This window comes from Chanodichthys erythropterus, chromosome 16, assembly GCF_024489055.1.
Source record: "Chanodichthys erythropterus isolate Z2021 chromosome 16, ASM2448905v1, whole genome shotgun sequence".
In the NCBI taxonomy this organism is placed as follows: Eukaryota; Metazoa; Chordata; class Actinopteri; order Cypriniformes; family Xenocyprididae; genus Chanodichthys; species Chanodichthys erythropterus.
Genome location: NC_090236.1, coordinates 38,040,663 through 38,067,973, shown reverse-complemented (window position 1 = coordinate 38,067,973; position 27,311 = coordinate 38,040,663). Strand labels below are relative to the sequence as shown.

At 41.8% G+C, this 27,311-nt stretch overlaps 1 protein-coding gene across 1 annotated transcript; it reads right to left on the bottom strand.

Annotated features, from left to right (window-relative positions):
- Nucleotides 1-879: 879 nt before the first annotated feature.
- LOC137003833 (NLR family CARD domain-containing protein 3-like) lies at nucleotides 880-27,311 on the bottom strand. Its single transcript, XM_067364091.1, has 13 exons — nucleotides 27,303-27,311; nucleotides 26,460-26,655; nucleotides 24,790-26,358; nucleotides 19,361-19,625; nucleotides 10,747-10,920; nucleotides 10,180-10,353; nucleotides 9,212-9,382; nucleotides 8,168-8,341; nucleotides 6,131-6,304; nucleotides 4,612-4,785; nucleotides 2,472-2,645; nucleotides 1,220-1,393; nucleotides 880-1,042 (listed from the first exon to the last, which is right to left on the bottom strand). Exons 1-13 carry the CDS (start codon nucleotides 27,309-27,311, stop codon nucleotides 880-882), a joined length of 3,591 nt encoding a protein of 1,196 aa, XP_067220192.1.

Sequence of the window (27,311 nt, the reverse complement as noted above, 5' to 3'; positions counted from 1 at the left end):
CTCTTCCATCTGTATGAAACACATTTACACATTAATCACACATTTATTTCTCCTCATAGACACAGTAGTGAGACTCTTCTGTGGATCACCTGATGATTTCTGCTCCTCTCATGATAATTTCACACTATGATATAGAGCATCCGTCAGAGGTTTTTGGAGATTTAACTTGTTTAGAGACTTCTGGTGATTGATATTCATCTAATCTGTAAGGTGAAACAGCGAGAAAACAATCAGTGTTCAGTGGAGCAAAGTGCAAATTAATTAATATATTTCAATTACTAAAAAGAAGATACATTAAATTTCTGTAATCAGATTAATTACTGACTTTACATGATCCTGATATTTGTTTTTTAAATATAATACATTAAAGTATATATAAATAAACCACAGGGAGCAAATACAAATGATATTCTGAATTAAAACACAATCCTTTAGTTAAAGCCGTTTGTCCTCTAGTTTAAACATGTTTGTAGGGCTCTTAGTAAATAACTGAAAGTAAAGTGAATGTAAAGTAGTGTGACGTCTTGCTTGACAAAGTAAAAACACACTAGAGACAGAGACATTTCTCATGTGAGGCTGGACGGCTGTGAGCTGAAGCTGAACACACTGATTTTAGCAGGAGTGCAGCGTTTTTCTACAATCTGAACAAGTCTTTTTTCAAACTGAAATGATTCACTACTGACACAGTTAATAAAGAAGGTGTTGATGAATAAAGCTGTGACAGTGTGCTTTTGTTCTCTTTCCTCCTTTGTGTTGAACATTTTAATAACTTCACATTTTGTTCTCATACAAACACTGTGTTACAGTAAAGCTTAATGATAATTTCCTTTCACATATCAGAGTAAATGAAGATCTCTTTAATATCACAGTGATGTTTCCTCACCTCAGGTTACAGTTTGAGTCTCGTAACACGTCACTGAGCTGCTTTGAGTCTCCTATCTTATTGAATCTCAGATCAAGATCGTTTATAAACTGCAGTGCTTTTGAGTTAGTCAAAGACTGAGTTAAAGAAGAAACATCTGTAATGCCACAGCGCTGTAGACTAGAAAGACACAAACAGAGGAAGAGAGATTATCTTACAAACAAGTAATTAAGGTGAAGAATTTTGCACAAATATAATGTGAACTCAGACTCATTGTGAGATATTGAATATAAAGTGTTTAAACTGTTAAAGTGATTTTAAACATTTTGATTCTTGTGTGTGAAGAATGTTACTGACCTCAATCTCTCCAGTTTACAGTGTGAATCCTTCAGTACGTCACATAAGTGCTTCACTCCTGTGTTTCCTAGTTCATTCCAGCTCAGGTTCAGCTCTCTCAGGTGGGACGGGTTTGATTTCAGAGCTGAAGTCAGGATGACAAACTGTTTCTCTGTAATCCAGCATCTACTCAGACTGAAGACAGAGAAATAACAATAGTTCACATCTATGATGACCATCTTATTGAAGAGCTTCAGCAGCATGTAGTTCCCTTTCAGTCGGTCACGTTCACAGACTGAAGGCAGAAAGAGAAAATGACTCAAATCCATGTTCAGTTCATGTGTGAGTTAAATGAATCATGAATAAATGTCATACAGTCACTAACAAACCAGCAAAAACATGGAAACGTAATGATATAAACGAAAAAATCAAGACAGGAGCATTTGAGGATACTAGTTACAATCCAAGTCTGGATCCGTCCTCACTCCCAAAAATAAGTGAATTTATCACTCTAGATTAATAAAGGATCAATATAAAAACAATAGAAAAATGAATATTTAAATGGACTATTTTCACATTTTAATGCAAGAAAATCTTAAACATGAATCCATTAAATAATTTTAGTGTAATTTACAATCTCTAAATACATATTTTGCTTAATAAAAGATTTAGTGAAAGGTTTCATTAGTCCAGTATAAATGTAACATTTCCAAATAATCTATTTGTGTATCAGTTTTGTTGTGTTTTATTATCATGGTGTTGCTGTCTGTGTGTGTTCCCTAGTTAGTGTTCTTGGTTGTTAATTAGTTCCTGCAGCTGTTCTGTTTTACCTTGATTACTCTGTCTGTGTATTTAAACTCTTAGTTCTGTCTGTTCATTGTTCTGTCGTTTATGTTGAAGTGGTTGTGTTTTATCTCTTCTACATGTTAGATTTGTGATTAAAGACAGTGTTATTGTATTCTCCATCATCATGAGCTTCATTACAACCAGCCATTCATGACAATTTCTTACACTGTTTTTTAGTCTGTTCTCACTTCTGTCTTGTTTCACAGCAAAGATTTGTCAGATTCCAGCATATGAAACTATTTTACAGCCACAAAGTTTAAAATGTTTCAAAGTTTAATGCTCTTTTTACTGATACACATACAAACCCATTAACTAAAACCATTTCTGAATCTTTCTTCAGATGGAGATGCAGCGCTACAAATGATGTGACTTGTGCCCTGTTGACTTAAAATAAACTAAACGGCAAATACAGTATAATGATACTAACTCTAGTTTCTCCAGCTTGAATTGTGGGTTCATCAGTAGATCACAGAGGTTTTTCAATCCAGAGTCTCCTAGTTTATTACAGCTCAGGTCCAGCTCTCTCAGATGTGACGGGTTTGATTTCAGAGCTGAAGTCAGGATGAAACACTGTTCCTCTGTAATACTGCATCCACTCAGACTAAAGACAGAAAGAGAAAATGACTCAAATCCATGTTCAGTTCATGTGTGAGTTAAATGAATCATAAATAAATGTCATACAGTCACTAATAAACCAGCAAAAACATGGAAACTTAATGATATAAACGAACAAACCAAGACAGGAGCATTTGAGGATACTAGTTACAATCCAAGTCTGAATCCGTCCTCACTCCCAAAAATAAGTGAATTTATCACTCTAGATTAATATAGGATCAATATAAAAACAATAGAAAAATTAACATTCAAAAGATTTATTTTTACATTTTTACTGCAAGAAAATCTTTTACATGAATCGATTATTGGTAACACTTTATTTTACAGTATGTACACTCTCAATGTTACTATGTACTTACCAAGAAAATACTGGTAATATAAGGTAAGTACATGGGTTAAGATTAGGTGTAGGGGTAGGTTCAGGACTAGTACATAGCTATTACCCAGTTATTGTAATTACCAGTGGCGCCTACAGCTGTAGCCTACGGCTCTACGCACTGTGCGTACCATGAGAGGGCGCTAATCAATGTTGTTTTTATTTTTTTACATAACTTTTAAATTGATTATTATTTCAGGAAAGGTTTCAAAGCATCAAAAGTGTCAAAAACAGTGTGGCAGGTAAAATTTACAGCAGCCATAAACTTGAGTGCGCAATTCCGTTGTTTTATCAATAAGCACAAACAAAAGCCTGACGACGCTAAATGTGTTTATTACAATAATATAATTCACATATTAAAATGGATCAACAAAAGCAATAATTATAATACTAATGCATACTGAGTTGTTTGAGGCAAGTAAATTGTGCTGTTATTTTATTGTAAATAATGTTTATATGACAGAACATATGATGATGTAATATAAGCCTGTAGCTATACATTTAAAATGTCTAGTAAATGAACTTCCATATGGTCTGGGTTCAAACATTCTGACACGCAAAGTGAAGTTTCACCTGACTAGAAAAAAAATTGCGAGGCTTTGTTTCTCTGAAAACATTACGCACATTTCGGGACAGAGCTGCTCAGAGACAATGTAAAAAACAAAACAAAACATAAAATTCATGAAGCATTAAGCACATCAGAGTGCAGACATGCATCAGATTTTCTAAGTGGGGAACATGAAACAGACAGTCGATCACTCGATCTGTACAGCATTAGATCATTCCCACCAACTCACTGATTGATTGATTGATTGATTGATTGATTGATTGATTGATTGATTGATTGATTGATTGATTGATTGATTGATTGATTGATTAATTGATTGATTGAAGCTAGTTCTGTGCGTACCCTGAGATAAAATCCTGCAGGCGCCCCTGGTAATTAGTACAATAAATATATAGTATGTACATACAGAACAGGACAGTAAAATAAAGTGCTACATGATAATCAAGTAATTTTAGAGTGTAATTTAAAATCTCTAAATACACATTTTGCTTAATAAAAGAAAATTTAGTAAAAAGTATCATTAGTTAGTGTTCTTGGTTGTTAATTAGTTCCTACAGCTGTTCTGTTTTACCTTGATTACTCTGTCTGTGTATTTAAACTCTTAGTTCTGTCTGTTCATTGTTCTGTCGTTTATGTTGAAGTGGTTGTGTTTTATCTCTCCTACATGTCAGATTTGTGATTAAAGACACTGTTATTGTATTCTCCATCGTCGTGAGCTTCATTACAACCAGCCATTCATGACAATTTGTTACACTGTTTTTTAGTCTGTTCTCACTTCTGTCTTGATTCACAGCAAAGATTTGTCAGATTCCAGCATATGAAACTATTTTATTGCCACAAAGTTTAAAATGCTTCAAAGTTTAATGTTCATTTTACTGATACAAACCCGTTAACTAATACCATTTCTGAATCTTTCTTCAGATGGAGATGCAGCGCTACAAATGATGTGACTTGTGCCCTGTTGACTTAAAATAAAATAAACGGTAAATACAGTATAATGATACTAACTGTAGTTTATCCAGCTTGAATTGTGGGTTCATCAGTAGATCACTGAGGTTTTTCACTCCAGAGTCTCCTAGTTCATTCATGCTCAGTTCCAGCTCTCTCAGGTGTGACGGGTTTGATTTCAGAGCTGAAGTCAGAGCAGAACAACCTTTATCTCTCATAAAACAGGAGATTAACCTACATTAGCAGAGAGAGAGAGAAAAGAAAATAAGACAGAAGAAAAATGTTCGCTAAGGTCTCGTCATCTTCTAAAGCAAATAAAACAAGAAAGATCTTCAAATACTAAGGTGAAAATGTTTGCACAAATACAATGTGAACTCAGACTCATTGTGAGATATTGAGTATAAAGTGTTTTAGTTTAAACTGTTAAAGGGGCTCTCTGTAGGAATGACACCCAGTGGTCAAAATAGGTACTGCAGTCGAAATTCAAAATATTGTTTGCCCCGCCCCCTCCTTCAAAGACACGGGTTGCCAGCAACAAGAGGGAGCGCAATTGACAATGAAAGCTGAGGAGACTTACACACTGCAAGCTGATGAGTTGATTTATCTGTGTTTTAACATGCTGTCGTTCATAGAGTTCTTTTAGATGGATGCAGAGGCTTTTTAGGTCAAGTAGAATCTGCGATTCTCTGACCCAGTTTGTTTGCTGGTTTCCATGGCTTCAAAACACAGTGTTTTCCGCCAACTGGCAACCTGTGATGTCGAAATACTATTGGATAAACTGGTAGCATGCGGTTTTTCACAGACCAAAACAAAGACAGACATTCTGACACGGAACGCACATTTCAAAGTAGTATATCTGGCTGTAGAATTGTTTTTATTAGAAACAAGTAGGTGAACTTAGCATGTTTCCTAAATATCTGCAAACATATTGGGGTATTTTTATGCTTTATTAAAGTGAAAATCTTACATATAGCCCTTTTAAATTGATTTTAATCATTTTGATTCTTGTATGTGTAGAATGTTACTGACCTCAATCTCTCCAGTTTACAGTGTGAATCCTTCAGTACGTCACATAAGTGCTTCACTCCTGTGTTTCCTATTTTATTCCAGCCAAGGTCCAGCTCTCTCGGGTGTGACGGGTTTGATTTCTGAGCTGAACTCAGGATGAAACACTGTTTCTCTGTAATCCAACAGTCATTCAGACTGAAGACAGAAAAATAACAATAGTTCACATCTATGATGATCTTATTGAAGAGCTTCAGCAGCATTTAGTTTCCAATAGTCTGTTTTGAAACCCAGTTACTCTAGTCTATGTGTGCTGAAGATACTGTTTCTTCTCTTTCATTTTTAACTATTTATTTGATCTCTCTATTCTTTATTCTCAGTTGAAAAGACAGATTTTTGCATGTAATCAATCAGTACATCATATCAAATGCTGAAAATTGAACAATTACTGACTAGATAAAAACACATAAATAAAAAAGTGCACTGCTATAAAGAATGAAATATAAGCTCTGCTGTCTTAAAATAAATAAACTTTAATCTCACTGTAACTGCTGTACTGTATAATGATACTAACTCTAGTTTCTCCAGCTTGAACTGTGGGTTCATCAGTAGATCTCTGAGGTTTTTCACTCCAGAGTCTCTTAGTGTATTCCTGCTCAGGTTCAGCTCTCTCAGGTGTGACGGGTTTGATTTCAGAGCTGAAGTCAGAGCAGAATAACCTTTATCTCTCATAAAACAGCAGCTTAACCTACATTAGCAGAGAGAGAGAGTAGAAAATAAGACAGATGAAAACTCGTTGTTCGCTAAAGTCACATCATCTTTTGAAGCAAATAAATCAAGAAAGAACTTCAAATACTAAGTTTCAAGTTTCAAGATTCATTACTAAAGCACATTTAAAAACAATAGTAGTTGACCAAAGTGCTGTACATATAAAAGGGTCATAAAACAAACAACAACAATAAAAAGGGCAATATACAAAACATTACGAAATGAGGAAACAAACAAAAAAAAACCACAGCTCTCAGACTGTATTTAACACCAAAGAATAAATATATGTTTTAAGACAAGTTTTAAAAGCAGTTAAATTAGGGGCCATCCTCACAGACAAAGGTAGTGAGTTCCAGAGTTTAGGGGCAGCTACTGCAAAGGCACGATCACCCCTGTGCTTTAGTCTTACTCTAGGAACTGTCAGCAGCATATGATCAGCAGACCTCAGAGACCTTGAGACCAGAAAGGTAAGTTGGTGCTAGGCCATTTAAAGATTTATAAGCAAGCTTAAAACCTTAAAATCAATCCTAAAACGAACCAGAAGCCAATGTAGCAAAGACAATAATGGCGAAATATGTTCCCGTTTACGTGTTCCTGTTAAAAGTCGAGCTGCTGCATTTTGCACTAACTGCAAGCATGAGAGAGAGGCCTGGTTGACACCAACATAGAGAGCATTACAATAGTCTAAACGTGATGAAATAAAAACATGTATAAGCCTTTTAAAATCATTAAATGACAAAAAAGGCTTAACTTTAGATAAAAGCCTTAACTGACAAAAACTTGACCCGACTACCGAGTTTATCTGTTTGTCAAGTATAAAATCTGTATCCATTATTACTCCCAGATTTTTAACAGTGGATTTAACATAGGGAAGCAAGGGCTCAAATCAATGTTAGAGGACTTATTAGTACAGTTTGGACCAAATATAATGATTTCAGTCTTGCTCTCATTAAAATGTAAAAAAAAAAATAAGGCCATCCAATCCTTAATGTCTTTGAGACAGTCAAAAAGAAGTTTTAAAGGACTGCCATTTTTCATTTTAGTGGCAGATAAATTTGTGTGTCATCTCCATAACAGTGAAACGAAATGTCATATTTCCTGAGAATTGACCCTAATGGGAGCATATACAAGGAGAACAGCATTGGGCTGAGAATAGAGCCTTGAGGGACTCCAAATGGAAGGGGTGCTGATGGGTAAACATGGTCACCAAGGTGGACAGAAAAAGTCCTGTCTGATAAGTATGACCTAAACCACTTCAGAGCAGTACCATTAATACCAACAAAATGTTCCAACCGGGAAAGTAAGATATTATGATCAATGGTGTCAAAAGCAGATGTGAGATCTAAAAGCATAATAATTGCTGAGTCTCCTGAGTCAGTAACCAATAAAAAGGTCATTAAAAAACATTTAAAGTGCAGTTTCTGTGCTATGAAGAGCTTTAAAGCCAGACTGATATACTTCTAAAATTGAATGTCTATCTAAGAAAGATTGCAATTTTGTACAGACTATTTTCTCTAATATTTTAGAAAGGAATGGGAGTTTAGAGATTGGTCTATAATTAGACAGAACTGTCATGTCCAGGTTGGATTTTTTTTATCAGAGGTTGGACCACAGCATCAAACTGCTATTTATAATTTTTTGAACTACAGGCCCAATGGAATAAAAAATCTCCTTTAAAAGACATGGAGGAACTACATCTGTAGGACAGGTAGAGGTGAAAATGTTGCACAAATATAATATGAACTCAGACTCATTGTGAGATATTGAATATAAAGTGTTTTAGTTTAAACTGTGAAAGTGATTTTAAGCATTTTTATTCTTGTATGTGAAGAATGTTACTGACCTCAATCTCTCCAGTTTACAGGGTGAATCCTTCAGTACGTCACATAAGTGCTTCACTCCTGAGTTTTCTAGTTTATTCCAGGTCAGGTTCAGCTCTCTCAGATGTGACGGGTTTGATTTCAGAGCTGAAGTCAGGTTGACACACTGTTTCTCTGTAATTCTGCATCCACTCAGACTGAAGACAGAGAGAGAAAAGACAATTACTCAAATCTATGATGATCAACTAACATGTTTAGCTTCATCCAGCAGACTTTTGCTGACAAATAAACAGGGATATCTAGGTGCAGGTAACATGGAGAAAGACGACACATTGTTCATTTAAATATACTACCGACATTGTAACAATACAAAGGCTGAAATAATCTATGTTAGTTTACACATTAATTTCATATCATCTTTAAGGTTCTTTCGTGTCAATGTCACCCTTGGTTTGATCACTGGGACAAATGTGTTTATGTCGATTGTTTTCAGATACATTGTCGACTCAATAACACTTTACAATAATCTTTTATTTGTTAACATTAACTACATTAGTTAACATGAACCAATGATGGACAATACTAGTACAGCATTTAATAACCTTAATGTAAGTTTCAACATTTACTAATATAGTTTTAAATACAAAGGATTTCTGTTAACAACAACATTAGTTAATCCACTGTGAACAAACATGAACAATGAATAATTGTATAAACTAACATTAACAGAATAAGGAATAAAGTATTTCCTTAAGCAGAAGACAATCAAATAAGTTTTGGAAAAGGTAGTTAATTTGCTTTAGTTCTGCACCGTGAGGCAGTGTCACGTCTGTTCTGGGTTTTGTTTAGTTTATGTTTTCATGTCTTTTATTTTATATAATTCCCAGTCTTGCTCCTCATGTGATCTTGCCATGTGCTCCCCCTGTCCATGTGTCCTGTTCTGATTGGTAAATTATTATGACTATGAAAAAACTGCTCTGACTCAAATGCGTGAGGAAATATTATCAGCTACAGTAACATTACAATTAAAAGTAATGTAATATTTTAAATAAATGAGCAATACTCACGTCAGTGTGTTGAGTCGACAGTGTTTATCCTGCAGTAGAGCAGCGATTTGATTCACTCGTGTGTCTCCTAGTTCACGTTCACTCAGATTCAGCTCTCTGAGGAGTAACAGGTTTTTACCCACAACTCTCTGCACATACTGACAGGCTTCATCTACAGCAACACTCAAAAACCTGCAGAAGAGTCAATTCAGTTCTCAACTAAATGTCTGTTGCATTACAAAAAATGACTGATAAGATAAGATGTGTAATTATTGTTCAAAATACCAGCTCTAATTAGTTATTTAGATGTAACACTTTTCTTTGAACATTTAAAATGATTATCACAAATAAATATATAAATACTTGAAAACAAAGACTAATAGAGTTATTTAAAAGAAACTAAAGTGACACTCTGTCCTAAAGCAAACTCATAAGAACAGAAACGTCCCACAGAGCAGAAGGGCAAAAGCTCACTAGATCATGATTTTCAGTATGAATACAAAGTGTGAATTTAAGGCCTCAAGATCTTTCTGGCTTTTAAGCAGGAGGAGTGAGAAACATCAGCAGAGAAAACTGGCTTGTTATACTGCGTGTTTGTGAACATCTGGAGACTCATAGACCTGCTGTAGAGATACAGTGAATCTGGGCTTGATGGAAAACAACTGTTCAGAAAACAATTTAACTGAAAGATTATCTAGAATTTGTAATGAGAAGTGTGCCCAAAAACAAAACCCATAATTGTCAAGGTATACCATACTCCAGAATAGCACATATACTGACCCATAATGTCTATTTGACCTGTAGCTTGAATCACAACTAAACTGTTGACGGTTACCATCATCATGTCAGAACCTGCAGCATCTGATCTGATCTTGATCATTTTGATGCAACAAATTGAACAGCTTGTTTTATATCTAAAATAATATATATGTTATAAATATTTAGCCTGTATATACCTCATTTTTTTAATTATTTTAATTCCGTCTCACCTCAGTGTCTTCAGTTGACAGTTTGGATCCTGTAGTAAATCACTGAGCTCCTTCACTCCTGATTGTCCAGGATCATTTCCTGTGAGATCCAGCTCTATCAGGTGTGAAGGGTTTGATCTCAGAGCTGAAGCCAGAGCTTTATAACCATCTTCTGTTACACTGCAGTTAGAGAGTCTAGAAGAGGAATGAAAACATTCAGCTGATTAATCAGTTAAACCTGAACAACATCAATCCTCAAAGTGAAAATGTGTTTTTTGTATCAATGTACTGAAAGTTAGTTGCAGAAACTTACAACTGAATATGGAGGCAAACAAAAGGCACAGAGAAATTTAATAAGTTAGATATCAACATCACCTTTAAGATTTAAATTATCTAAAACTGTAGAGCTGTGAACGTCTTTGATCTGAATGATTCACAAAATGAGGAAAATGAGAAAATTAAAGTTTGGGAATGACCTAATTCAAGTCCAGACTTCAACTCAGACTCATTGTGAGAAACTGAGTAAAAGTGTTTTAATTTAAGTGATTTTAATCATTTTGATTCTTGTATGTGAAGAATGTTACTGACCTCAATCTCTCCAGTTTACAGTGTGAATCCTTCAGTACGTCACATAAGTGCTTCAATCCTGTGTTTCCTAGTTTATTCCTGCTCAGGTTCAGCTCTCTCAGGTGTGACGGGTTTGATTTCAGAGCTGAAGTCAGGATGACACACTGTTCCTCTGCAATTCTGCATCCATACAGACTGAAGACAGAGAGAGAAAAGACAATTACTCAAATCTATGATGATCAACAAACATGTTCAACTTCATCCAGCAGACTTTTGCTGACAAATAAACAGGGATATCCAAATGCAGGTAACATGGGGAAAAACGACACATTGTTCATTTAAATATACTTCTGACATTGTAACAATATAAAGGCTGAAATAATCAATCTATGTTAGTTTACACATTAATTTCATATCATCTTTAAGGTTCTTTCGTGTCAATGTCACCCTTGGTTTGATCACTGGGACAAATGTGTTTATGTCGGTTGTTTTCAAATACATTGTCGACTCACTACATTTGTTAACATTAACTACATTAGTTCACATGAACCAATGATGGACAATACTAGTACAGCATTTAATAACCTTAATGTAAGTTTCAACATTTACTAATATAGTTTTAAATACAAAGGATTTCTGTTAACAACAACATTAGTTAATCCACTGTGAACAAACATGAACAATGAATAATTGTATAAACTAACATTAACAGAATAAGGAATAAAGTTTTTCCTTAAGCAGAAGACAATCAAACAAGTTTTGGAAAAGGTTTTTTTTTATTTTATATAATTCCCACAGTCTTTCATGTGATCTTGCCATGTGCTCCCCCTGTTCATGTGTCATGTTCTGATTGGTAAATTATTATGGCTATGAAAAAAATGCTCTGACTCAAATACATGAGGAAATATTATCAGCTACAGTAACATTACAATTAAAAGTAATGTAATATTTTAAATAAATGAACAATACTCACGTCAGTGTGTTGAGTTGACAGTGTTTATCCTGCAGTAGAGCAGCGATCTGATTCACTCGTGTGTCTCCTAGTTCATGTCTACTCAGTTTCAGCTCTCTCAGGAGTAACGGGTTTTTACCCACAACTCTCTCCACATACTGACAGGCTTCATCTGCAGCAGCACTCAAAAACCTGCAGAAGAGTCAATTCAGTTCTCAACTAAATGTCTGTTGCATTACAAAAAAGATAAGATGTGTGATTATTGTTCAAAATACCAGCTCTAGTTAGTTATTTAGATGTAACACTTTTCTTTGAACATTTAAAATACACAAATAAATATATAAATACTTGAAAACAAAGTATAATAGAGTTATTTAAAAGAAAATCGAGCGACACTCAGTCCTAAAGTAAACTCATAAGAACAGAAACGTCCCACAGAGCAGAAGGGCAAAAGCTCACTAGATCATGAATTTCAGTATGAATACAGAGTGGGAAATTAAGGCCTCAAGATCTTTCTGGCTTTTAAGCAGGAGTGAGAAACCTCAGCAGAGAAAACTGGCTTATGAAACTGCATGCTTGTGAATATCTGGAGACTCATAGACCTGCTGTAGAGATACAGTGAATCTGGGCTCGATGGAAAACAACTGTTCAGAAAACAATTTGACTGAAAGGTTATCTAGAATTTTTAATGAGAAGTGTGCACAAAAACAGATTTGTGCATGTTAATTGTCAAGGTATACCATACTCCAGAATAGCACATATACTTACCCATAATGTCTATCTGACCTGTAGCTTGAACCATAACTAAACTGTTGACGGTTACCATCATCATGTCAGAACCTGCAGCATCTGATCTGATCTTGATCATTTTGATGCAACAAATTGAACAGCTTGTTTTATAACTAAAATAATATATAAGTTATGACTATTTAGCCTGCATATAACTAATTCTGTTAATTATTTCACCCTGTGTCACCTCAGTGTCTTCAGCTGACAGTTTGGATCCTGTAGTAAATCACTGAGCTCCTTCACTCGTGCGTGGTTTCTTTTTTTTCTTTTTTTTGATGCACTGTAAAGTAATGTTCATTTAACAAGGAAGATGTGTCAACTTTAAGAGTAATGCACATGAATTTACAATGATTCCTAAAAAAAAAAGTGCCTCCTCATTTCAGAACACCACTGCACGCCACTGATATATATATATATATATATATATAGAGAGAGAGAGAGAGAGAGCAAAGAGGCAGAGCAAAATTATCATTACTCTTCAATGACTAGTATTTCCTGTACATCTGTATTTTTTATTCAGTGACAATTTTCCTAGATAAAATATGCATGTTTGAAAAAGAAAAGCTTTATAGCTTTTTATAGCTTTATAGCTGATCCTGGTTTCTCCCAAAGGATTTTTGTTTTTCTTTCACCTGATGGAGTTTGGGTTCTTGCCAGTGTTGCCTCTGGTTTGCTTAGTTGGGGACACTTAACATTCAGAAATATTATTGACTTGACTTGCACTGACACTATTAGATGAGACAGTTCACACTTTTATAGTAAGATAAAGACCTTTCTCTATAATTCAAAAAATCCCTCCTTTTACATGTACACATCTTTTTGCTATGAAATCTTTTATGATTTAGGCCAAGTAATTGACCGGATTGTACAGATTACTTTATGAACCTAAGAAATTGTATTAATTATTAATATTCCAAAATTAACAATTTAGGTTCCCTTTCGTGGGAACTATCGACGCTGCGTGAAACGCATTGGGAACCTTCTGCGTGATATCGTCATTGAAGCACTCCTGTATCCAACCAATCGTGTAACGAGACGTCAGAGGCGGGTGACGTCACGGACCAGGAAACTATAAAGCATGCCCGGATGCAGAGAACGCTAGCTTCTGTTATCTTCAGCAAGCACTCTATGTTATCCCGTGTGTCTTATTGTTGTCTGTCTATATATATATATATATATATATATATATATATATATATATTATTGGTCTCACTCTTCGTCTGAGGACAAGAGCTGCAGCAACAAGTGTGTGTGTGTCCAAGATCGCTGTTGTGCGTCTTATTGTTTGTGATTTATCTCTCTTTGTCTGAGGACAAAAAGTTTCAACATACATACATACATACACATCATAAGACACAAAAAATATATATAAAATGGCGGATGAAAGCAGCAAGTGGTTCAGGAAATGTGTCCATCCCTGCACTCGCTTTATCCCTGACGGGGATACGCACGATATGTGTGTTGTTTGCCTGGGGGTTGAGCACGCGCAGGCAGCTCTCGAGGGAGCTGTCTGCGTGCACTGCGAAAGGCTCGCCCTCAGAGTGCTGCAATCTCGCCGGGCACTCTTTGATAGAGCGGAGGGTGCCTCGGCTGATGTTCCCCGCGGATCGGGTCCTGCTGCTGCCGAGGCAGAGCGAAGGCTCCATTCGTGGGGTTCACAAATGGATCTGGCAGCGGGGGTTGAGATGGGCCCCGCCCTATCTCTCCCTTTAGCTGCCAGACCCACTGTCTCTCCTGCCGTGGTGGAAGCACGCCCAGCGGTTTCTTCCCCTCAGGGAGAGACATCGGCACTTCATCTGTCTTCATCTGAGGATGTTGATGTGATGAGTGTCGACGCAGTGGAAGAGGAACCGCCATCCTCTTCCTCTGCAGATGAGGAGCTCATGGAGGTAGTGGCCAGAGCTGTTGCCAAATTAAATATTAGCTGGCCAGAAGCAGAGCGGGGAGATGTAAGACCCAAAAGCAAACTCAATGAGCGCTTTCTCCCCGCGCGGTCATTACCTCCACGTCGGTGCTTACCGTTCTTTCCAGATCTACACACTGAGGTGTCTAGATCATGGAACAGACCAGTCCAACACAGAGTGTTCAGCCCCCAGACCTCGGTCTATAGCAACATTGTGGGGCTGAAACAGTATGGTTATGCGGCGATGCCCCGGGTTGAAGAGACGCTTGAGTCGGCATCGTCCTTAAAAGCACCGACGTTGCCCACCAAGCCCCTTAAGACTACATCTTCCTTGGTGGGCAAAGCTTATGCGGCAGCAGGGCAGGCAGCAGCGTGTCTTCACACCATGGCGCTGCTGCAAGCTTATCAAGCTGAAATGCAGGGGGAAATTGATACCAGCGGGGAGGCCACATTTGGGTGCATCCAGGAACTGCGCATGGCGACAGACCTGGCTCTCCGTGCCACCAAGGAGACGGCTAAAGAAGTGGGCCGTTCTATGGCAGCCCTGGTGGCCACGGAGAGGCACTTGTGGCTGAACCTCTCCGACATAAGGGACAGAGATAAGTCTGCCCTTATGGACGCGCCGCTGTCTCCTGCGGGCCTCTTCGGTGACGCAGTCACAACTGTCGTCGAGAGGTTCCAGGAGACCAAGAAACAATCTGCGGCGTTTCAGAGGTTCCTCCCCCGCCGGTCCAAAATCCCCGCCGAGACTGTTGAGCGGGAGCAGTCTCGGCCCGCAACGAGCTCCTCAGCGCACCACAGAGCGCAACAAAAAATTAGTGTGGCCGCCCGTGCTCCCCCACGAAGATTCTGGGGACAGGGGCGAGCTGCACAGAAGCCTTCTCAGCCCAAGACAGACCTGCGGGCTGTTATTGTGGCGCGGAAGGCTTCTAAAAAGCGGTCCTGATATCTGTGGATCAGGACCCAGGAGGGCGGCCCCCGTCTGGAGGAAGCCGGGTGTTGATACATCTGACACCCGCTTCCCTCCAGCGCCCTCCGGGGACCACGCCATATCTATCATCCAGTGTGCGTCAGGTCCCCACCGTCCTTCCGAGGAAGGACGGTTGTCACTTGATTCGGCTGACTTCTGCCGGCGTGCAGTTTCAGAGCGCCAAGCCAAGTGCTCAAAAAACACCAGAGACCAGTCTCGAGAGACTGGTTCCCTTAGTAGATTTTCTAGAAGAATGGAAAACTCTACCGAATATATCAAATTGGGTGCTGCTCATGACAGAAAAGGGTTACAAAATACAGTTTGGGTCTCGCCCGCCCAGATTCAACGGAGTCCTTCCCACAGTGGTGACCCCCGAGCAGTCTCTGGTTATGGAACAGGAAGTTATGACACTTTTGCAAAAAGGAGCTATAGAAAGGGTTCCTCCTCCCAGCAAGCTGTCAGGTTTCTACAGCCATTACTTCATAGTTCCGAAGAAGGATGGAGGACTTTGTCCTATCATAGACTTACGGGGGTTTGAATCGGTCGGTGCAAAGACTAAAATTCAAAATGCTTACACTCAAACAGATCATTCCCCAAATCAGGTCCGAGGACTGGTTTGTGACGATAGACTTGAAAGATGCTTACTTTCATGTATCCATCCATCCTTCTCATTGGAAGTTCCTCAGGTTTGCTTTCGGGGGCGAAGCTTACCAGTACAAGGTTCTTCCGTTTGGCCTATCATTATCACCCCGCACGTTCACGAAGTGCGTGGATGCAGCCCTGGCTCCTTTGAGACTCCAGGGCATTCGCATACTGAATTACATTGACGATTGGTTGATTCTAGCTCGCTCAGAGCATCAAGCAGTTCAACATCGAGATGTTGTTCTGTCTCACATGAAAAGGCTTGGGCTGAGGCTCAATGCCAAGAAGAGTGTGCTGATACCGGCTCAGACCACCAATTATCTAGGTGTTATGTGGGACTCCACAACAATGCGGGCACGTCTGACTCCTGCCCGTGTGAGCTCTGTTCTCTCAGCCGTAAAAGGGGTGAAGTTAGGCCAGTCTCTCACTGTGAAACAGTTTCAGAAACTGTTGGGTCTAATGGCAGCCGCGTCCAACATAATTCCTTTTGGCCTCCTGCATATGAGACCCCTACAGTGGTGGCTCAGGACCAGGGGGTTTTCCCCGAGGGGGAACCCTTTTCGAATGATCAAAGTCTCACGGCGATGCCTTCGTGCTCTAGCCGTGTGGAAAGACCCCTGGTTCCTGTCCCAGGGTCCCGCGTTGGGAGCCTCTGGTCGTCGTGCAATGCTTACGACAGACGCTTCCCTCACGGGCTGGGGAGCGATCATGAATGGTCGCTCAGCTCAGGGTCTTTGGGAGGACCATCAACTCTCCTGGCATATAAATCGGCTGGAGATGATGGCGGTGTTTCTAGCACTAAAACACTTTCTCCCAGACCTGAGAGACCATCATGTGCTGGTCCGCACAGACAATATGTCAGTGGTCTCTTATGTAAACCATCAGGGGGGTCTACGGTCACGCCAACTAAATTACTTGGCCCGTCGGATCCTCCTGTGGTCTCAGGGGAAGCTGCTTTCGTTGAAGGAAGCCTATATCCCCGGGAGACAGAATGTGGGGGCAGACGCCCTGTCGAGGCAGGGGCCGAGGCCCGGGGAGTGGAGACTCCATCCAGAAGTGGTGGATCTCATTTGGAAAAACTTTGGTCAGGCACAAGTAGACCTGTTTGCTTCGGGAGAGTCAACCCAGTGTCCGCTCTGGTACTCCCTCACGCATCCAGCACCCCTGGGTCTGGATGCCATGGTACAGACGTGGCCGAGGCTACTTCTGTACGCATTTCCCCCATTCGCTCTGCTCGCACGAGTCCTAGAGAAAGTACGCCAGGAAGGGGTCAGCCTGATACTGGTGGCCCCATACTGGCCGACCCGAATATGGTTCTCGGACTTGGTGTCCATGATAGACGGCGCTCCGATGGAGCTCCCCTTGAGACGGGATCTTCTATCTCAGGCGGGCGGCGCGATAATACATCCCCGCCCAGAACTATGGAAACTATGGGCCTGGCCTCTGAGGGGGACAGGTTCATAGAGGCTGGTCTTTCATCTGAGGTTGTTGAGACCATACTTAGCTCCAGGGCTCCCTCCACGAGGAAGCTTTACTCTTATAAATGGAATTTATTCTCTACCTGGTGTAGACAACATGAAACGGACCCTCTCCGTGCTCCTATCAGCTTTGTGATAGGCTTTTGTGATCTTTTCTCCAAGAAAAATTCTCGGAGGGCTTATCTTATTCAACCTTGAAGGTTTATGTTGCGGCTATATCAGCCTATCATGTTGGGGGGGATTCCTCGGTTGGTCGAGACCCCCTCGTGTCACACTGGTACACTGAGGCTGAGGCCTCCAGTGTGCACAAGGACCCCGGTCTGGGACTTATCAGTGGTTCTACGTGGGTTAGCTGAGGCTCCCTTTGAACCACTGGAGGAGGTGTCTGTAAAGTTTCTGACTTTAAAGACGATATTTTTACTTGCTATTACTTCTCTAAAAAGAATTGGAGATCTTCAGGCCCTTTCAGTGGCCCCCTCATATTTGGAGTTCGCTCCTGGAATGGTGAGAGCATTTCTTCATGCTAGACCTGGCTATGTGCCGAAGGTCCCCACCAATGTCCCGGGTCCCATTGTGCTTCAAGCCTTTCATCCTCCTCCATTTATATCTTCGGATCAGGAAAAACTAAATCTGCTTTGCCCAGTGAGGGCTTTGGACGCTTATGTCCACAGAGCTGCCCTGTGGCGTAAAACAGAGCAATTGTTCGTCTGTTACGGTTCTCCTAATAAAGGTGGACCGGCGTCCAAGCAGAGGATGAGCAAGTGGGTGGTTGAGGCCATCTCACTTGCATATAAAGCAGTCGGACAGTCTTCTCCCTTTAACGTCCGCGCTCATTCCACAAGAGGTATGGCGGCATCGAAAGCTTTGATGTCTGGCGTCTCTATGAGTGACGTTTGTGATGCAGCTGGATGGTCAAACCAGCACACATTTATCAAATATTATAACCTTGATGTGGGCTCCACTCCGGGGTCCTCAGTACTGTCGAGCTAACATAGCAAGCATTTGAAGTACGGCACAGTTGGGATTGCGTTCCCAATGCGTTTCACGCAGCGTCGATAGTTCCCACGAAAGGGAACGTCTCGGGTTACGGATGTAACCCTGGTTCCCTGAGTAAGGGAACGAGACGCTGCGTCTCTTGCCGTACCCCTGCATGCTTGCGAGTGCTTGCTTCAGATTTTCCACAGAAGCTAGCGTTCTCTGCATCCGGGCATGCTTTATAGTTTCCTGGTCCGTGACGTCACCCGCCTCTGACGTCTCGTTACACGATTGGTTGGATACAGGAGTGCTTCAATTACGATATCACGCAGAAGGTTCCCAATGCGTTTCACGCAGCGTCTCGTTCCCTTACTCAGGGAACCAGGGTTACATCCGTAACCCGAGACGTTTTCTTGATTATTCACTGTGGTCAACTGATGGCTGATGCCAATATCTTAGAGAGCAGGGTGACCAATGGGTGAAATATCATTCATTTAAAGACCGTAAAAACACACCCATAAAAATTGCTGAAATTAAATTGATATTTTACTTAATATTTACTAAATTAGAAATAAATAATTTAATTTGAACTTAATAATTTGTAGGAAAAAAAAACATTAAAATGTGTAAAATAAATACGAACCAAAGGGCTTTTGATACATGTTTATTGGTAAATCTCTCAATCATCTACTTATTGCGGTACACTCACAATTAAAACTTCAGAACTACTCATAAAACTAACCATTTATATGTTTAAATTATTTGTAAATGTTCTTTTATATTTTGTTACATTTTTTCAGACTATTATTTCATATGTCAGGCTTTATAGAGTTCATTTCATGATTGTGATGGGGAATCACTATAGATTAATGTAGATAAATGCATTTTTCAGATGAAAGCAAAACAAAACATGTTAAATGACTTACAGAGCTCTTCTGGAGGTTATGATGACTGCCGATAATCTAATGAGACATTCGTCTGATTTCTTGAATTTCTGAAGCTCAAACTCCTCCAGCTCTTCCTCTGATGTCAACAACACAAAGACCAAAGCAGACCACTGGGCAGGTGAAAGGTCACCAGATGAGAGACTTCCTTTGCTAAGGTGGGTCTGAATCTCCTTCACCAGAGTTTGGTCATTCAGTTCATTCAGACAGTAGAACAGATTGATGGATCTCTCTGCAGACAGATTATCTTCTAATTGTCACGGTTCATGAATCCGCTGTCTCATTCTGGTGTCTGTGTGTTCTGTAGTGTGTCACCTGATTGTTGGTGTGGGCGTCGCCGCTGATTATCTGATCAGCGGCAGCTGTTTGCAATTACACCTGCCTTTATAACGCCTTGTCTTTCGTCTCATGTTTGTCAGATCGTTGTTTGGAGTCCTGGTGTTGTTGTCTCGTGTTGCTCGTGTTGTTTGTTCCTTGGACTGGATTCTCGTCGTTGTTTCCTGGTTCCTTGTTTGGATTGTTCTCTGGAATTCACCCACGGATTACACGGCACTGTTTCACGGACGCACTTCACCAGTCACCACTCTCCTGCTGTGTTCGTTGTGTTATCTGTGACTGACCATCTGTGTGTGAAGCTCTTAAATAAAGAGATTAACTTGCTATTGCATCCGTCATTATTTACGTGACAGAACGATCTGACCAACCATGGATGCAGCAAGCTCAGCAGCTTTGACGGAGTTCATCAACCACAGCATTTCCCGCATGGACCAACAGCAGGAGAGTATCTCTTCCACCGGACGCGCTGTTCAAGCGCTGGTGACGCAGGTGTCTGAGCTCTCCCAGCAACTTCAACAGCTTCGAGCTCCCACTGCGCCAACCCCACCGCCGATTCCCCCCACGCCGCTGGAGCGGTGGGATCAGCCAGAACCACGCCTTCCTGTTCCTCAGACTTATGCCGGTGAGCCGAACTTTTGTAGAGCGTTCTTGAACAAGTGTTCCTTGCATTTCTCGTTGCAGCCACGCACCTTCGAGATGGAGAAATCCAAGGTGGCTTTTGTGATCACGCTCCTGACAGGGAAGGCAGCATTGTGGGGAACGGCGGTGTGGGAGAACCAGGATCCATGCTGCGCCTCGTTCCAGGCACTCGCCGCCGAGATGAGGAGAGTGTTCGACCGTGCGGTGGCTGGCAAGGACGCTGCCCGACAACTCACCGAACTCAAGCAGGGTAACCGCACGGTCGCAGAATATTCCATCGAGTTTCGCACTCTCGCGGCGGAGTGCCGCTGGAACGAGGAGGCGCAGTGGGATGTGTTCCTGCATGGGTTGGCCGACCGTGTCCATCGAGAGATCTATGTCTTGGATCTTCCTCAGACACTCAACGGACTCATCGATCTCGCGCTGCGAGTGGATGCTCGACTTCAGAGGCTGGAACGTCTAGAATCTGCTAACGCTAAGCCTCATGGAGCGGAGGGCCGGTTGGCCAATACAGCGGACACGGTCGGCTCCTCTATAGATCCCGAACCCATGCAGGTAGGGAGAGCTCGGCTTTCCCGGGAGGAGAGAGAAAGGCGGAGATCCCAAGGCTTATGTCTCTACTGCGGAGCATCAGGTCACTTCCTCAGGTCTTGCCCAGTAAAAGATCAAGCCCGGTAGTAAATCTGAGGCTACTATCGGGTGGGATCTCCGCCGAGAAGTCCTCACCATCCACCCTCCTCCCGGTAAGACTGAGATGGGCGACTCACAACATCACCTGCCAGGCACTCATCGACTCCGGGGCTGAGGGGAACTTCATGGACACCAACTTTGCACAACTTAACAGTTTACCCATCATCCCACTCACCCGCCTGATCACTGTCGACGCACTCAATGGACAACGACTTCCCAGCATCTCTCACTCTACGGACTACGTTACTCTCATCTCCTCTGGCAATCACAATGAAGACATTCAGTTTCTCCTCATGGACTCACCTCAGGCACCTATCGTTCTCGGACACCCCTGGCTCACCAAACACAACCCTCGGATTGACTGGCAGCAGCACACCATCACCGAGTGGAGCACTCTTTGTCACAGTTCTTGTCTGTTGTCTGCTTGTCCCACTGTGTCTGTTTCTGTGTTACAGGAGGAGGCGGTGGATTTGTCTAACGTGCCCGCAGAGTATCAAGACCTGAGGGAAGTGTTCAGTAAGTCCCGGGCTGCTTCTCTCCCTCCGCATCGTCCCTATGACTGTGCCATAGATTTAGTACCCGGTAAGTCTCCGCCTAAAGGCAAACTATACTCTCTGTCTGCTCCCGAGAGGGAGGCCATGGAGAAATATATTTCTGATTCTCTGGCAGCGAAATTCATCCGCCCTTCCTCTTCTCCAGCGGGGGCGGGGTTCTTTTTGTGGGGAAGAAGGATGGGTCTCTGCGACCTTGCATTGATTACCGAGGGCTGAACAACATCACGGTAAAGAATACTTATCCTTTGCCGTTGATGTCTTCAGCCTTTGAGAGGTTGCAGGGAGCATCCGTTTTCACTAAATTGGACTTAAGGAACGCTTATCATTTGGTTCGCATCAGGAAGGGGGATGAATGGAAGACCGCGTTTAACACCCCTAGAGGACACTTTGAATACTTGGTCATGCCCTTCGGGCTGTCCAACAGTCCAGCGGTCTTCCAGGCACTCGTCAATGACGTGTTGAGAGACATGGTCGATCAGTTCATTTATGTCTACCTGGATGACATATTGATATTTTCCTCGTCTCTCCAGGAACATGTTCAACACGTCAGACGAGTGCTTCAGCGTCTGTTAGAGAATGGGCTTTTTGTCAAGGCGGAGAAATGCGAGTTTCACGCACAGTCTGTTTCTTTTCTAGGGTACATCGTCTCGTCTGAGGGAGTTCGCATGGATCCTGACAAGGTTAAGGCTGTGGTGGATTGGCCAAGTCCAGATTCCCGTAAGGCCCTACAGAGGTTTCTGGGATTCGCCAATTTTTACCGGCGTTTTATTCGCAATTTCAGCCAACTAGCCGCGCCTCTGACCGCCTTGACCTCCCCCAGAACGACCTTCAGGTGGTCGGATGCAGCGGAAGCTGCATTTGCCAAACTGAAGAGTCGCTTCGTTTCGGCTCCCATTCTCATTGCCCCTGATCCTTTGCGTCAGTTCGTGGTGGAGGTCGACGCGTCAGAGGTGGGGGTAGGTGCAGTACTATCCCAGCGTTCTCCCACGGACGATAAGATGCATCCTTGCGCGTATTTTTCCCATCGTTTATCTCCAGCCGAACGCAACTATGACATTGGTAATAGAGAGTTGTTGGCAGTCAAATTAGCGTTGGAAGAGTGGCGTCATTGGTTGGAGGGTTCGGGGGTACCCTTTATCGTATGGACAGATCATAAGAACCTTGAGTATATTCGATCGGCTAAAAGACTTAACTCCAGGCAGGCTCGGTGGGCACTTTTTTTCGGACGTTTTGATTTTTCCCTATCGTACCGCCCGGGCTCCAAGAACATCAAGCCCGATTCTTTATCTCGCATTTTTGATCCTTCCGAACGCCCGTCTACTCCCGAGTGTATTCCTCCCGAGACATTAGTGGTCTCCACTCTTACATGGGAGGTCGAATCGAAGGTCCTGTCGGCCTTAGAAGGGGTAACGCCTCCGCCCGGATGCCCACCGAACCGTTTGTTTGTACCGGAGAAGTTAAGGTCCTGCGTTATCAAATGGGGTCATTGTTCCAACGTGGCTTGTCATCCAGGGGTTAATCGGACCAGGTTTTTGGTTAAGCAATGATTCTGGTGGCCAGCTATGGCTCGTGACATTCGCAGTTTTGTTTTGGCTTGCTCGGTTTGCGCCACTGGCAAGACTTCCAATCGACCTCCAGATGGGTTACTCCAACCGCTGTCTGTCCCTTCGAGACCTTGGTCCCACATTGCGCTAGATTTCGTTACCGCCCTCCCACCCTCCCAGGGGTACACGGTCGTTTTGACCGTGGTGGACCGGTTCTCGAAGGCGACTCATTTTGTTCCCTTAACTAAATTACCCTCTGCTAAGGAGACAGCGGTTACCGTCGTAGACCACATTTTTCGGTTACATGGCCTCCCGATAGATGTGGTGTCCGACAGGGGTCCCCAATTTGTGTCCAAATTTTGGCAAGAGTTTTGTAGACTGCTGGGGGCGACTGTCAGTCTTTCCTCTGGGTTCCATCCCCAGACCAATGGGCAGACCGAGAGAGCCAACCAGGATTTGGAGCGAATGTTGCGATGTTTGGCGTCCAAGAATCCTTCCTCCTGGAGCCAACAACTCTCTATGATTGAGTACGCACATAATTCATTACCAGTGTCTTCGACGGGCCTCTCTCCGTTTCAATGTAGTATAGGTTACCAGCCACCTGTGTTTCCCAGTCTGGAATCTGAAGTCGCGGTCCCCTCCGCTCACGCCTTTGTCCAGAGGTGCCACCGCACTTGGAACAGAGCCCGTGAGACTCTGCTGCAGGTGAGGGCGCGCACCAAGGCTAAGACTGATCGCCACCGGTCGAAGCCTCCCGTATACGTCGTTGGTCAAAAAGTGTGGCTTTCTACTAAGAACATTCCGCTCCGCTCCGTTGCCAATAAATTAGCTCCTAAATTCATAGGCCCGTTCCCTGTCACCAAAATCATTAGTCCGGTGGCAGTCCGACTCAAATTACCTCCAGCGTACAGGAGGATTCATCCCGCCTTTCATGTTTCCAAAATTAAACCCGTTTTTCACTCTCATCTTAATCCGCCTACTCCGGTTCCTCCACCGCCGCGACTCGTAGATGGGGAACCTACTTATTCGGTCAATCGCATTCTGGACTCTAGGCGGAGGGGACGCGGATTCCAGTACTTGGTGGACTGGGAAGGTTACGGTCCGGAGGAGAGAAGTTGGGTTCCTGCCAGGGACATCCTGGATCACTCCCTCATCGATGATTACAATCGACAGGTAAGGAGCTCTGGGAACGCCGTGAGGCGTTCCTAGGAGGGAGGGTACTGTCACGGTTCATGAATCCGCTGTCTCATTCTGGTGTCTGTGTGTTCTGTAGTGTGTCACCTGATTGTTGGTGTGGGCGTCGCCGCTGATTATCTGATCAGCGGCAGCTGTTTGCAATTACACCTGCCTTTATAACGCCTTGTCTTTCGTCTCATGTTTGTCAGATCGTTGTTTGGAGTCCTGGTGTTGTTGTCTCGTGTTGCTCGTGTTGTTTGTTCCTTGGACTGGATTCTCGTTGTTGTTTCCTGGTTCCTTGTTTGGATTGTTCTCTGGAATTCACCCACGGATTACACGGCACTGTTTCACGGACGCACTTCACCAGTCACCACTCTCCTGCTGTGTTCGTTGTGTTATCTGTGACTGACCATCTGTGTGTGAAGCTCTTAAATAAAGAGATTAACTTGCTATTGCATCCGTCATTATTTACGTGACACTAATTGCTGCTTGATGTACTGAACTATTTCCTTGTTGCTCTGGTCATTGCCGTCTTGCCGTGTCAACAGACCCCGTAAGAGTCGTCGATTGGACTGGACTGACAGACCGAGGAGGAAGCGAAGGAAAAGGTCCAGGTGTCCATTGTCACTCTCGAGCGCCTCGTCCACTGCAGTCTTGAGAAAATCAATCATGGTTTCATTTTTGTTTTCCTGTTCTGTAGACTCATGAACAAACACACTTTTCTTGTTGATGTCTAGAAACAGATGTGCATAAAGGGCTGCAATAAACTCTTGAATGCTCAAGTGAACAAAGCAGTACATGGTACCAAGAATGATCCCTGTTTCCTCCTTAAAGATCTGGGTACACATGCCTGAGTACACTGATGCCTTATAGACGTCAATACCACAGGCTTCCAGGTCTGTGTCATAGAATATCACGTTGTTTCTTTGCAGCTCATGAAATGCCAGTTTTCCCAGTGAAAGGATGGCGTCTTTATCCCAGGAAACATCTGCTGCATATTCTCCATCATATTTTCGGTGGCTCTGCTGGATCTGAAAGCGGAGAAAGTGTGTGTACATTTGTGTCAGAGTCTTGGGAGTGTCTTCAGGGTTTGATTCCTGTAGTGTTTTAGAGATCTCATCAGCCTGATTGTTTTTCACATCATTATTTCTTGTCTCCTCCAGAATGTTCTGGAGAACAGTGGCTGAAATCCAGCAGAAGACTGGGATGTGGCACAAGATAAAGAGACTCTTTGATTTTTTAACATGATCAATGATTGTGTTGGCCTGATTCTGGTTCGTCAATCTTTTTTTGAAGTACTCTTCCTTTTGTGCATCACTGAATCCTCGTATTTCTGTCAGCCGGTCGATACAGTCAGGAGGAATCTTACTGGCAGCTGCTGGTCTGGTGGTAATCCAGATGAGAGCAGAAGGAAGCAGATTTCCCTTCATGAGGTTCGTTAGGAGAACATCCAGAGAGGCTGGTGACGATACATCACTCCACGTCTCATTACAATCAAACTTCAGAGGAAGGCGACATTCGTCCAATCCATCAAGGATGAACAGGACTTTGAACTGATTTCTTCTTGTAAGGTTCAGTCCTTTTGTCTCTGGGAAAAAATTGGTTATAAGGTCCATCAAACTTAGCTTTATTTTCTCCTTTAAGTTCATCTCTCTGAATGGAAGAGGAAATATGAAACTGAAATCTTGATTTTCTTTTCCTTCAGCCCAGTCCAGAACAAACTTTTGCACAGAGACTGATTTTCCGATGCCAGCAACTCCTTTTGTCAGTACAGTTCGGATCTCCTGGTCTTGTTCAGGAGCTTCAAACAAATTTGTGCATTTAAAATGAATCTTTTGAGATTGATGATGCCTGGAAGCAACTTCAATCTGTCTGACCTCATGTTCAGTATTGACCTGTTCACTGCCACCCTGAGTGATATAGAGATCTGTGTAGATGTTATTCAGAAGTATGGAGTCACCATGCTTCGCTATTCCTTCAAACACACATTGATACTTCTTCTTTAGGCCACATTTTAGCTGATGAATGAAGAACAGCTCATCTAAACACAGGAACAAAAAATAGATTGTTTTAATCTTAATATATAGTTTTAAAGTCTACATTAATAAGTGTCAATCTGACAGATGGTCATAAGTCTCTGACCTTCTAGAGAATCAGCAGCTTCATCTTGACTCATCTCTCTCAGGTAATGTAGTGTGAGATCAAGAGCTGCTGCTTTGATACTGCATCTATTCTCATTAAAGTCCTTCAAAAAGTTTTGTGTGTTCTCATTTTGTAATATTTTCTTAAACTTTTCCAGCTCTTCCTTCAGAAATCTGATTATTTTGCTCTCAAGATCCTACAAACAAAAGTAAGAAAAAAGACAGAATAACACAATTTAAAACAAATTGTACATCTACATTTGGTCAACACTATTTATTCAATAATTATAATATGTATAAAGAAACAAAACCCTCTAACATGTTAACCAGCTGTTATTTTTAATAACACACACATACATATATATATATATATATATATATATATATATATATATATATATATATATATATATATATATATATATATATATATATATATATAAATACTCTGATAAATATTTGATCTAGGGCTGTAGTCAAGTCCACCTTTGTCGAGTCCAAGTCAAGTCCAAGTCCAAAGAGGTTCAAGTCCAAGTCAAGTCCAAGTCCAAAAGGTTTGAGTCCAAGTCAAGTCCGAGTCCAAATGAGACAGTCAAGACAGAGACAGAAAAAAAAAGAATCCTCTTCAAGACCTTCGTACATAACTATTGATAATTTATGTGATGTGAGAGACAGCATATCTTAGATTCTAAAATAATAATTTTGCATTATTATTTTTTGCATTATTACGTTTTTAAATTCTCTACAACTGTGGTTCCCAAACATTTACAGTCGCGTACACCCTGAGGCATTTAACATTCTTCTGCATACCCCTTCTCTTCCACTTAGACTGCTGCAATCACACCTTTTCCAT

Excerpts from the sequence above, each read along its gene's own strand:
- LOC137003833 (XM_067364091.1), bottom strand. Across the intron at positions 9,383-10,179 it reads TGTCAACTGAAGACACTGAG|GTTTTTGAGTGTTGCTGTAG; the intron begins GTGAGACGGAAT and ends ACTCTTCTGCAG. Across the intron at positions 1,394-2,471 it reads TTCAAGCTGGAGAAACTAGA|TCTGAGTAGATGCTGGATTA; the intron begins GTTAGTATCATT and ends CTCTGTCTTCAG.